Source organism: Dicentrarchus labrax, unplaced genomic scaffold, assembly GCF_905237075.1.
Source record: "Dicentrarchus labrax unplaced genomic scaffold, dlabrax2021, whole genome shotgun sequence".
NCBI lineage: Eukaryota > Metazoa > Chordata > Actinopteri > Moronidae > Dicentrarchus > Dicentrarchus labrax.
Genome location: NW_026136705.1, coordinates 21458507 through 21471598, shown reverse-complemented (window position 1 = coordinate 21471598; position 13092 = coordinate 21458507). Strand labels below are relative to the sequence as shown.

Below are 13092 nucleotides of genomic sequence, written 5' to 3'. Positions count from 1 at the left end.
CAATTGGCTCAACAAAGGCTTTTAACGCTGTGTCATTTTGTAGTCCATTGTTGGCACCTTTAACCCATTCTGGGTTACAAAGGTGAGGCGAGATGTGCGTAATCCTGATTCAGAGCACCTTTTTTAAACAGAAATAATAATATAGGCTACAGAGGTTCACATAATAACGGTTAACTCATTGTTAAACCAACATCTCATCAATAAACAATGTTTTATTATACTAATATAGGGATTATTTGACACTTGCGCACAACTACATTTTGCAACAAGTAAGCTGAGCAGAGGAGCAGGTGGGAGGGGAGGAGGAGGAGGAGGAGGAGGAGGAGGGAGGCTGAAAGAAGAGGAGGAGGAGGGGAGGAAGAGGGGGGAAGAGAGGGACGCCGGGAGGCGCTTCCAATGTTAACAGCTCAGTCTGGTGAAGGAGAGCACAGGAGCTCTGTAGCTGTCCGCTCCCCGGCTTTCATGTCAGGGGCCACACTGGTCGCGAGGTGCTTGCAGGGAGGAGGATGATGACCATGAACGGCAAGCAGCATTTCTCCATGCACCCGGCTCTGCACGAGCCCAAGTATCCCGGCCTGCATTCAGGCTCGGAGGGCATGCGCAGAGTCTGTCTGCCCGCCCCGCAGGTACGTTCAGGTCGGGGGGAGAGAGAGAATGGCTTTAGAGTATACTGAGTTAGAGGAGGGGGAAAATATCACACTAGAAATGTCTGTAAAGTTGATTTGACAGGACTTTGTTCTATCCGCTATCTCCCTCTCTCTCTCTCTCTCCCCTCTGTCTGTGTTTCTCCCTCCCAAACCCCCTCCTCCACCTCTTCCTCCCCCCTCTCTCATCCACATGTCTATTCAAGCAATGCTCTTCCTTTCATATTAATTTTTATGACCTGCGCTTTGAGGAGGGTTCTCTCCTCTCCTCGGCGCTGCTTGCCTTTGGAAAATGTTTTTTAGATCCTGAGAGCTGCCTGACACAATTCCCCACTGACTCCAGTATGCGCACTCTTGCTTGCAGCTGCAGGGCAATATATTCGGAGGCTTTGATGAGAGCCTGCTGGCACGGGCAGAGGCTCTGGCGGCTGCTGACAGCATTGTCTCTCACGGCAAGAGTCACCCGTTCAAACCAGACGTGACTTACCATACCATGAGCAGTGTCCCCTGCACCTCAGCCTCCTCTTCTTCCTCCACCACCGTGCCCATCTCCCACGTCCCCTCCACCATCGCCTCTCACCATCACCACCACCACCACCTCGGACAGACCCTGGAGGCCGGAGACCTCCTGGATCACCTCTCCACCAGCCTGGCCGTGACCGGGATGGGCGCTCCGGAGCCTCCCGGGATGACCACGACGGCGCATCACCACCAGCACCCTCACCACCACCTGCAGACCATGGGGCAGCTGCACCAGGCGATGGCCAACATGGCCCACCCCCACTCTCTGTCTGTGCACGGCGGCATGGCATGCGTCAACGACGTGGAGTCGGATCCCAGAGAGCTGGAAGCCTTCGCCGAGAGGTTCAAGCAGAGGAGGATCAAACTCGGAGTGACCCAGGCGGACGTCGGGTCTGCGCTGGCCAACCTCAAGATCCCCGGAGTGGGGTCCTTAAGCCAGAGCACCATCTGCAGGTTTGAGTCCCTCACCTTGTCCCACAACAACATGATAGCGCTCAAGCCGGTTCTCCAGGCCTGGCTGGAGGAAGCAGAGGCTGCGTACCGGGAGAAAAGCAGCAAGCCGGACCTTTTCAACGGGAACGAGAGGAAAAGAAAGCGCACCTCCATCGCTGCGCCGGAGAAGCGCTCTTTGGAGGCTTACTTTGCCATCCAGCCGCGGCCCTCCTCGGAAAAAATTGCGGCCATCGCCGAAAAACTGGACCTGAAAAAGAATGTGGTTCGAGTGTGGTTTTGCAACCAGCGGCAAAAACAGAAACGAATGAAATACTCTGCGGTGCACTGAGTTTCACACATCATGAATAAAATAGCCTACTACATTTTTGATCGAGTGATTAATAATAGCCTAAGTAGCCTAACTAACAGGGATTTTATCAACAGCTCTTCACGTCTCGTCTGGGATTATAAACAGACAAACAAACAAAAAAAAAGACTTTTAATTCCACTTTTCATTTCGTGTCATTCACTCTTCGTTGTTGCACTTTTTTTTCGATTTTGTTATTAATATGGGACTGATAAATGTTATAGATCTGCGGGGGAGGCTGATTTTTGATGTTGTTGATCATGTATCTTGCACACACTAACGAACTTCTCCACCCTGACAGTTTGTCACATTCAGGGATATTCACTCACTTTTTCTTTTTTTTTTCTTTTTTTTTTTAAACCACCAGTGTGGAGACTTACATTTATGTGCTGTTTAATTGTCAGCGGTGTTAAGAGAAAGAAATTAGTATTTAGTGAAAAGATAATTCATTTGTTTTTGTAATGTTGGTTGAGATCAGCGTTTTATCCTCCACCTCACTGGCTCACATGTGCAGAAGTACACCATCATATCAAATGTGTTTTCACTTTTCTTCCCTATTAATTCCGAGTAATGTGAGTTCAATGTTGAGGGGTTAAAAAAAAGAATCACCCACCTCTTTAAAACCCCTTTTTTTTTCAAACGAATCTGCCCTCTTCGTGAACAGTGTGATAGTCATTTTGCGCACAAATATGAGTATTTACCGTAATACTTTCACAAGGTATAAATACACTAAGTCGGTTTATCTTGAATTATTTAAAAATGGGAAATGACACCGTCATATATGAGGCACATCCGTGTGTGGCTTTAGCTGCTGCTATATTTTACTATTTTGATGTGAACATGTTTTGGAGCATTACAGGTGTGCTATATAATTATTATATAGCCCAGATATATATACAGTATATACAGGCCTACATCACCTAATTTAAGTATTTAATTTTTTGTCATTCTTGATTTCACTTGAAAAAAAATGTGTGAAGATTAAACTTAATAAATTATTGGTTATTTTCTAAAGAAAATTATCTGAAGCAGCGACTTTATTTTTGTGCTTTATTAAGTTGTGTTTTTTTTTAATTAATGCCTATAAACTCGGCATACAAATACAAATTGTTTAACTATCGTTTTCTTTCTTTTTTTTTTTCATGAACTGTCTAATACATTTCCAAACGTATCCAATGGGCGATCAAATCTTTGTTTGTTTTTCGGGGAACTCGCTCGTCTGTTTTATTCATGAAACCCCCCCAAAGCTCTGCTGGGATTAAATATGTATTGTCGTACATGATATAAGCACCACAGAAAATAAAAAGGGCCTCCATTTTCACAGCAATTCTCACACGGAGGAGCGCAGAATGTGCCTCCTCTACACGCCTGCTAATGGCCCCTTTCCTCCGTTTAATTAGTGCAGTTTTTAATTATGGATGCCCTCATGTCACCGGGTTATGTCGTGCGTGGGGTTTGAAATTATTAAGTAATGACGATGCAATATTAATTATATATTGGTATAAAACGAAGTAATGTGGAGGAGCTGGGAGTAGAAGTCTGACTGGGAACTCTAGGGAGAGACGAACTGGAGACACAACAGGTTAACCGAGGAAAGAGGGAGAAATTAAAGTAGGCCTATGTTGTTGTTATAGTTGTTGTTTTTTCGTTTCAATAAGTGAGTATTTTTCCTCCTTTATGATGTTATTATGTGTTGTATGTTTTAATATTATAGGCTATTTTGATTTCATTTGACTTTTTATTAGAGGCACTTTGAATAATGTCTGTTTTATTCTTTATTTAACAAAAAAATACCACGCTATTATTATCATTATTATTATTATTATTATTATTATTATTATTATTATTGAAAATAAGTGTGACTCTTCATTGCATTTAAATTGTTCCGCCTGTCTCAGTGAATCCACTCGAGGCCCACTTTATTCACATTGCTAAAATAAAACTGTATTCACAATGTGCTCTGCGTAAAATGCGCGCACAGCCGTGGCCACTTTTCTCCTAATATTAACCAAACATTTCTTTAAATAAATAGATAAATAAATAAAAAAAGCTTCTACCGGAATCCTCCCTCAGTCAAACAGGACCCTGCGGTTGTGTGATTTTCCCAGTGAGACTGTCGGCGGGTTGTTGTCAGCCAGGGGATCAATACTTTACACGGAAACGTTTGTGGCTCTTATTAATATTCTCTTTGATGCCGAGGCAATTAATAACAGTCCATAGACTAATTTATGGCGTTAAATATGTCTCTTTTTTTTCTTTTTTGGGGAGGGGAAGGGGATATAAAAATGTTGCGGATAATAATTGTCATGAAGCTTTCTAAAACGGTATCACATTATTTTCATGGCGTGTTTATTATGAAATATTTGACTTGGTTCAGCCAAAGGCCCCTCAAACGCATCATGTTTGTGTTGAATGAAGTGTAGAAATGTAAGGTTAAAAAAAATGAGCGTCGCCGTGTGAATAATTGATCTTTGTAATACCCCGTATTGATATCATAACGTGCTCGCTGTGTGGTAAGTTGAGCTGGAGGCTTGTGAGCGTTTGCAGCATTTGGCGACTGAGGGCACTTCAATTATTCAGCAGCAGCTGAAAGGTATATTGCGTTTTCTCGTGCAATAATGGAGGTGTGTTGGGCCAATTTGTGCATTATGTTTAATATGAAAACTGGCTTTGAATCAGACCTTATGCAAATTGATTTGCAGTTAAGACAACTGTGAATAACCAGAGTTTAGGAGCTTGGGAGTGGTTTGAGAGAGAGTGGAAATTAAAAAGAGAAAAAGAATCAAACATTTTTAAAAAAAGGAGATAAAGTGCTTGAGAGAGAGAGAGAGAGAGAGAGAGAGAGAGAGAGAGAGAGAGAGAAAGCGAGAGAACGAGAGAGGAGCGGTGTGAGAAAAATAGAGATGTGTGTGCTTGCTTGAGATGTTTTCATGCAGGGAAGACCATTTTTGACAGAATGAGGCTCCATTTAATTGCTATATGCATGCACATATATATACCCATAGTGTCTCTCTCCCACACACACACACACACACACACATACAGGGTGGCTGTCATTCTTGGGAGCAGAGTGAGGGAATGTGAGGGGAGGGGTGGGAGCCCCAAACACCTCGAACTCAATAATTCATCCAGTGCCAGAAGCAACAAATGAAAATGTGACCAGAGCGAAGGGAGACAGCTCTGCGCTCTCTATTAGTCACCTTCTATTATCATCAGAAGCCAAACCAGCTCAGGACCAACCTACTGCTGCAGTCTGCACACACACACACACACACACACACACACACACACACACACACACACACACACACACACACACACACAGTGAGATTGTGTTACTCTCTGGAAACTTGAGGCCAGTGTGATGGATGTCTCTTACAAAGGTATAGCAGTAACTGCTGTCCATCTGTAGCTCCTGTTCCCTTCTCCGTTCTCACATTATAAAGTTCTGAGGTATTTTAATTTTATAATACTTTATATTTTTACTGTACAGAATGACACTGCTAATTGAACTTGTTCATTTTCAGATTAAGATCTTAAAACCCTATAATAAGCATATGGAATTCAATGTGTTCTTATACATCAAAGTACCCACCATTATATAAAACAACCCCAAAAATAAAATGGCTCAGCTCCCAGGGCAACTACATTAAAGTTCTGCTCACACTTGTATCAGTAATGATTATCTAATGACATTTACTATAACTCAGACAGAGGTTTGTCCTTACTTTAACTTTAATACTTAAAGTAGTATTTTTAGTGTAGTTTTTACTTTACTTAAGATCTGAATACCTCCTCCACCACTGATGAGGCAAGAGGCAAAAAGGAGATACTGGCACAATCGTGTCACAGTGGTGAAACAAACAGTCCATTATTTATCCACTGACAGAAAACTGATCAATAACAGCAAGTCATGTTTCAGCATCTCAAATGCTCCTTGGTTTTCTCATCGTTATAAAGGGAATATTTTGGGGTTTTGGACTGACAGTTTTAGGACATCACTTTGGTCTGTATGATGGGCCTGTGACTGGCATCTTACTAAATGTTCTGTGATTTCACAGCCTAAATCAACGACTGAATAAATAACAAGCAAAATAATAAAAATTTCAATAAATAAAATACGTTTGGGACCTTTCCTGACTACATTCTGAACTAAGTTGAATTTGAAGCAAAACTTGTAGCTTTTACTTAAATATTATCACTTAAACCAAATCAATGACTTCTTAGTTAAAAAATAAACATACTTCTATGTTCTTAAATATCAATGCCCTTTCTCCTCTTCACAGGGGATCATTAATCTGATATGCATCAGCTCTGCGGAGAGACCAGTGAACTTCTGTGACGGAGAAACATTTAGAGTCTCATAGTCTGTGTGTGAGGTCAAGCTGTCTGCCAACTAACACACCATGCATTATGCAGACACTATTGAGATATGCACACACACACACACACACACACACACACACGCAGAGATGTGAACACAGAGAAGGACCGAGCTCCTTCCTCTATCAGTGATAAAGTGAGTTGTCTATGTCGCAGCATACATTAATACCGTTCTATCATTTTACTCTGGCATCTTCATCACTGCTGAAGTATGTATATTTGTTCCAATTCCAAAAATACAAATATAAAAGCGTGGAATTGAAAGGGACAAAGGAGTGGCGCTATATTAGAGACACTCACAGAAACTCACTTATAGGCACTTGTTTAATTCATTCACCGGGCCTGAAGAACAGTATTATACACCCCATTCATTATTCAAGTCCTCTCCATTATCAAAGTGCCCAGAGAAATAAGATTAACCCAGCCAGAAATAACTCACTGTGGCGTGATTTTTTTTCTACAAAGCACTTAGCTGGTCGGGCGCAGGTCTGCACACAAACTCAGATTAGAGTATATGAACGTATAATCGCCATACAGTCTGCTGAACATAATAATCCTCTCCAAGAAAATGTGGCTGCAGTGTAGGAGACGGACGACATGGGGAACATAGGGAAGGGAAGAGGAAAAAAGAAGGAAAGAATTGTTAGAGGGAGGTGGGAGTTGAAGAACAGAGGAAGAAAGAAGAGCAATCAGAGCCAGGAAGAGGAGATGAAAAAAAAAGATCAAGGAAAAAGAAGGGAAACACAATAGAGTGACAGGAAGTGCAGAGGGGAAAAAAAGAATTAAGTAAAATAGGAAGAAGAGATTAAAGGAAGAAAATTAAGGTATGAACCAGGTGGACCAGGTAGGAAGAAAGAAAAGCTGGATGGAAGGAAGGAACAAATGAAAAGAGAGGATCAGAGAAAGAAATAGACTAAATCCCTAACGGTCAACATGTCTGTCTGTCTGACCGTCTTGATTTAGTTCCTTTCATTTCCAACTTGATCATGTCAAGGTGAGTGCGTCCCTGCCGGCCCTAAACAGTCTGACACAAAACTCCTGTGACAGCAGGAGCACCCAGAGGACCCACAGCCAAGAGGAGAGGAGGCACAAGGAGGCTACGCCCTCCTGGACAGGTCGAACATCCAATGAAATGTCAAATTTACACAGCTTGATAATTGGCTCCTGGTTCTGCCTGTTTTGAATACCAGATAGTGCAGTGTGGCTTCTACATTTGGCCGCAATCATGTGTGATGGAACTGCCTTTTTTAAATAAACAACATGCTAAGAGCTGCTGCTTCTTCTTTTTTTGTTTCATTGGCAAAAGTGTAGATGCAACCTTGGTGTATTGCTGCTACCAACTCTTAAATGTCTCTCTCCACCACCCAGAGTCCAGAAAATAGGACAAATAAAGTTGATGTAGAAACAGTGGCAAATGAAAACAACATACTGTATGTGTGGGCAGAGGAAACAAATTATTTTGTAGAAGAAGAACCTATAAAAGGTGATGGGCCGAGTGTTTATAGGCACTGTTTTAATTACAAAATCTTGCTAGGCCCTCTTCAGAATATTAAAAGTACAGTTTTGGGCATGGAAACATGCAGGACATTGTGTATTTTGTATACCAATATGGCAACATATTAAAATTAAAATTCTAAAATTCTAAGATGAATAATTAACACTTTATGAATAATAATCCTGCTGCTAACAAAGTATTTAGGTCAAGTTTGCCCAAAAAAAAAAAAAAAAAAAAAAAATTGCAAACAAAAAGAATGCTTAATAAAATTGCATGGAAACATATCTAGTACTTTGTACATTCTGCATTTCTGATCACCCCTCCAGGGTGAAAAACATGTACACAGGGAAGCAAAAAGAAGCTTGGTGTTGACACGCTCCATCACCCCAGAATCCCCTCAGTATACAGGGTACTGACTGAGGGCACACGGGAAAATAACAATGGCAGTGCCACTATCTTCCCTTCTCTTCCCCTCTCCCTCCAAGGGGCTGTGCTTTTGAAGACAGAGATGAAAACCGAGCCAGGCCACAGTGGGGCCCCTGAAGGAGGTCCCCTGGCAGATGCAGCCACCCGCCCCCCCCTTTTGCTCCCACTGGCCCCAGGCCCTGAAGACAGCCCCGAGGCTAACCGACCAGGAACACAATAAAGAAGCAGGAGAGGCAGCCAGTGCTGAGCGAGTATTTCTCTGTGTGTGTACAGATCAGGAGGAAAAACTCAACAAAATGATATTTATCAAGCTACTCTAAATACAACTGATGCTTGGCCTATTACACACTTAAGTACACACTTAATTAGGTTTATGTTTACATGATGCTGGTCAGTGAGATTTGAACTCTGAGACGCAGAGAGCATTCTGCAGTGGATACCTGCTGGAGCTCATCAGATGAGATAGAAGAACAGAGCTGCTGTGATATAGTTGAATAACGGGTCAGGTTATTTTGCCTTGAGGTGATTCAAGCTCATTTGCATACTTGCCAACATTACCACATGGGAATGGATTGATAGCCATGATAACAGATCTAAACAAATCTTATTTTATCCTTTAATGAGGCCACATGATACTACTGGTAATGCAGACTCCCTTTAAATTACTTAATTATCAAACATAACTGTACTGTACTGATGATATCTGTGAGTGATCTTTTTGCATCCTAAATCTATCTAGAATTTTATAATTAATAATTATGCTGCCAACAAAGTAGTGGTCCTTTGTCCTCTGCTAGTTTATATATAGATATTTAGGTATAGATATAGATATATAGATATACATATATAACCTAAATGTACATTCAACAAACATTTATTAGCAGTGGTGGAATCTATCATTTAGCTTACTTTTACGTTTTTTGAGTTATTTGGACCTGATCATTTCAGACATTCCTCATAACCTGCTACAGACTACATTCATGTTAGTGCATTAGTAATAATAATTAAATGATATAATACAAAATAAGAGACTAAAAGAGGTCATTGTGCAGTAAAATGAGAAGTTTCACCTAGGATACTTTAAATATATTTATTTCTACTTAAATAACTGAAGTAAACACTGTTTGGTCTATGGTCTCTATGCAGTGTATTGGCCCACTGAGCAGGAGGTTTCTTCTCATTACATAAACTGATCTGAAAGTTTACTTGTCCTTTGAAGTCCTTCAAGAATAACATGAGAGGAGAGGTTACACAAAGTATTGGGAATATTCCAACAGTTCTAAAAAAAGAGAGTGATTCTCTTTATTTAGTAATGAGGGAGCCACGGTTCAGTAGCACACATACACACAGCTGAACGCCATGCAGAGACCCAACCACCACCAAGAGGAAGCCTACTCATAGCTCTCACATTGCATCAAGTCACTGAGTGACGGGTACATTGTCCAAGGCAAGGGGGGAAAGAGTGGTGAAAAATGTTTCTCTCAGAGAGCTCACCACAGCCAGGCAGAGAGCATCTACACAAATGTATTTCTGGGGCGCACCTATTGGTTGAGTGCACTCCACGAAAACAGAGTTCTTCAGGAGTTCTTTGTGGGCTGAATGATTTACTGAATCATTCATATTTGAGCAATCATTTGAACTTCTAAACGTTTCTGTACTGCTATTTCTACGCACACGAAAATGACACACACGGTCCAATTGAGGAGTGACTGGTCAGCTGCTCACATAGGTTGGCACCAGTGCTCACACAATTTCTAGTAATTAATGTTACAAATTAAAAACATTCAAAAAATGAAAGACAAGTAGCTTGTACATTATAAATATTAGTTGCATTCAACATCTTTAGATGTGAAAAGGCCCTAAATGAGAACAGCGGGTATACTGTGAGATGACTTGCCAAAAGTACTTAGCTGTTAAAAGTACAAACTAAAATATATAAATAAAAATATATAACTATTTAATCAGGTGCATTTCTGTAATTTTTTTTATCAAAATGACACATAGTACGAAGCATTTATCTTAATGAATACAATTTTATTTTTCTGTAAATTCTGTACAATTGTATTTCAATGCTGCATGATATTACAATAAATATGTTATTCAAATAGATTTAATAATTTATGTTAAATACAGTTACAAATTAGTAAAACAAGCAGCTGTATCTGGTAGCCTTCACATTGGGTTTTGGTGGTATTCAGGAGCTGCTATTTTTTGGTCCCATGAAAGTTTCTGTGCCGGACACAACGCTTGACATGTTCCAAAAAGCTGGATACTTCGATCTCTATGCCTGTACTTGTCATTCCCTGAAGTGTATTTTCACACTGCACCTGAAAGACAAGAAATCAGACCTTCATAAATTTCTATTTCATTTGCAGTGTTGTACTCTAAACATTTAATCTTGGTGTCAGAGTGCTCCCAGTTCTTACATTTCTGCCAGTATTATACGCATGCAGGGTTTCCACAAGCACCTTCCTGTCCTCCTCTTTACAGACATCTTTTGTGTTACGCAGGACATCATGCACTTTACAAAAGAACCGATCCTGTATGGAACATTAGTAATAATGTATTAGCTTTTATAAGTAAAACAGACAAATGCTCTACAGAAAACAAACATACTGCTTAAATATCCAACTATGATGTATATTAATTATACTCCCTAAGTACATACTTTTGCTTTATGTTCTTACTAATCCCCTGCAAAAAGATTGGCTATACTATTATATATTTGCTTTTCGGAGAGGAAAATTATAGGAGGATCATTATAATGACAATTGTTATTCAGCAGGCCAAACAAATTTTGGATTTTATTTCAAGTTATAAAAAAAACAAATACATAAAATAAAGCAGCCACACAAATAAGTAACTGTGTAAAATAACCATTGTTTTTTTTTTCTGTAGCTTATGTTGGCTGCTAAGATGTTATTATAGTGCTATCACACTCCAGTCCGTGTTTGGTGCTTTCCTTAGTTGCTGATGAGAAATTATTATAGTAATGTAGTGTAGACTAACACAAACACAGGACTGTCTTCTGTAATATTCCTGGAGATGTTTTTAGACTAAATATATTAAAATGTCTTTTTTTTAGGCCCAAAACTACACAAATTAAAATAAAAAGAACTGTATGCTATATCAGAATCATTGGCTGTGTCAAGGCCTTGAAATCACATTTAGAACATATGAAAGCGGAATTTGGACTCATTTCCTTAGTATCTTTACAATCCTGGCTACTGCCCCGAACAATGTCCGTCACAAATACAAAATACTGGTTATATAAGGTTTATAACTGCAACAATTACATTTCCTTTACCAAACAGCCTAGCGCATACAACCAAAGTTTCAAAAACATAAAACTCTCCTTACCTCACATTTTCTGCTGCCTTTAGCCAGATGTGATACATCATCCACAAATGTCTGCAGCACATATTAGAATAATGAATTAAATTAATACTTCAGGTAGGTTTCTTGGAAAGAAAATGTTTTTAAAAGATAATGCATCCATACATGGAAAAAATAACAGTAAAAGAAAACAGTTTACGCTTTTTGGTTTTTTTTTTACCTGTGAACGAGATTCAATGCATTTTTCCACGAGGTCAAATATTAGGTTTTGCTGAGTAACGTTATGAGGACGAGCACTAACAGCAGCTGAATTTACCAGCAGAGCCACAGCAGATACCAGCAGAAGCATCTTCATCTTCATGATACAAGCTGTTGTTGAGCTCTTGAGGAAGCTATGTCAGAAAGCCCTTGAATTGATCAGTTTGTTATAAGGCTTCAACTGAGAACCTTTATACTTTTGCATTGCCCACGCCTCGGCCAAGCTTTACCACTCATACCAAAAAGGAAAAAAATGCTGTCAGTCGGTAATGTAAGATAAGATATGACTGATTATTGTGTGGTTGATGAGACACTTCACCAATACTGATGTATGTTTCTCTGAACTCAGTAGCCTATGTAGGGCAGGAACCAAACCATTCAAACAAAGGTCGCTTCCTGACAACAGAGATTGTCAGTAAGAAGGCCTATAGTCTGGTTGTTTCACAAGTAATTTAATGACAGAACGTCATCCCTTCACAACGAAAATGTCAATTTTGACCAGCATGGAAATACTTGGAAAGACTAAGTATTATTTTCTATCTTTTGCCACAAAACACCATTATAGCTCAACTGGTAGCAGCAATGATTATGAGAAAGTTATTATTATTATTATTATTATTTATTTGCTTCAAGAAATTAAACCAGCTGGTAATATAAAAATGAATAACAGTCGTAAGAGAAACTTAAATATCATTATATGCTGACAATTGTACGCTTTACTAATCAGATTACATTCTTCAGTTGTGTTTTAACAAACAGAAATAACAAAGGACTCAGGATAATATGCGGGCATCGGGACTTGTGGTGCCAACAAACTGAGCAAGCTGGTGAAGAAGGCTAGCTCGGTGGTGGGTATGGAGCTGGACAGTGTGGAGGCTGTGACTGAGAAGAGGATGAGAGGGAAGCTGAAAGCCATCATGGACAACCTTTTTATTATCCACTTTCAGCCACAGACTGATCCAGCCCCAAGCCTCAAACCGCTTTGCAGACTTGTTTGTACCCTCAGCCATCAGACTCCATAACGCCACAGCACCCAGTACATACAACCCCGGTTTAACTTTCAACCCACAAAGCCAACTATTTATCTTTCAATTGCACATATACAGTTTAGTCTTTTAGTCATAGGACACTGAAAATATTTTGCACACCACTTTACTGCATATTGTATATAGTGTATATATTTTTCATATTATGTTTTTCTAATATTCTTATTTTGTGATTTATTTATT

General features: G+C 40.0%; 2 protein-coding genes across 2 annotated transcripts; one reads left to right on the top strand and one right to left on the bottom strand.

The window, feature by feature from the left end:
• The first annotated feature begins 371 nt into the window (after positions 1-371).
• pou4f3 (POU class 4 homeobox 3) lies at positions 372-3740 on the top strand. The gene is made up of 2 exons (XM_051401199.1): positions 372-626; positions 1009-3740. Exons 1-2 carry the CDS (start codon positions 507-509, stop codon positions 1945-1947), a joined length of 1059 nt encoding a protein of 352 aa, XP_051257159.1. The 5' UTR covers positions 372-506; the 3' UTR covers positions 1948-3740.
• A 6542-nt stretch (positions 3741-10282) lies between these two features.
• Positions 10283-12175, bottom strand: LOC127364149 (uncharacterized). The gene is made up of 4 exons (XM_051401395.1): positions 11826-12175; positions 11630-11680; positions 10696-10809; positions 10283-10596 (listed from the first exon to the last, which is right to left on the bottom strand). Exons 1-4 carry the CDS (start codon positions 11964-11966, stop codon positions 10474-10476), a joined length of 429 nt encoding a protein of 142 aa, XP_051257355.1. The 5' UTR covers positions 11967-12175; the 3' UTR covers positions 10283-10473.
• Between the last annotated feature and the right edge of the window lie 917 nt (positions 12176-13092).

Bases quoted from the DNA above. Each gene is read 5' to 3' on its own strand.
- LOC127364149 (XM_051401395.1), bottom strand. From the start codon at position 11,966: ATGAAGATGAAGATGCTTCTGCTGGTATCTGCTGTGGCTCTGCTGGTA. The intron at 11,681-11,825 runs GTAAAAAAAAAA...TATGTGCTGCAG, and splicing joins GCATTGAATCTCGTTCACAG to ACATTTGTGGATGATGTATC. The intron at 10,597-10,695 runs GTAAGAACTGGG...CTTGTCTTTCAG, and splicing joins CGTATAATACTGGCAGAAAT to GTGCAGTGTGAAAATACACT.
- pou4f3 (XM_051401199.1), top strand. From the start codon at position 507: ATGATGACCATGAACGGCAAGCAGCATTTCTCCATGCACCCGGCTCTG. The intron at 627-1,008 runs GTACGTTCAGGT...TCTTGCTTGCAG, and splicing joins TCTGTCTGCCCGCCCCGCAG to CTGCAGGGCAATATATTCGG.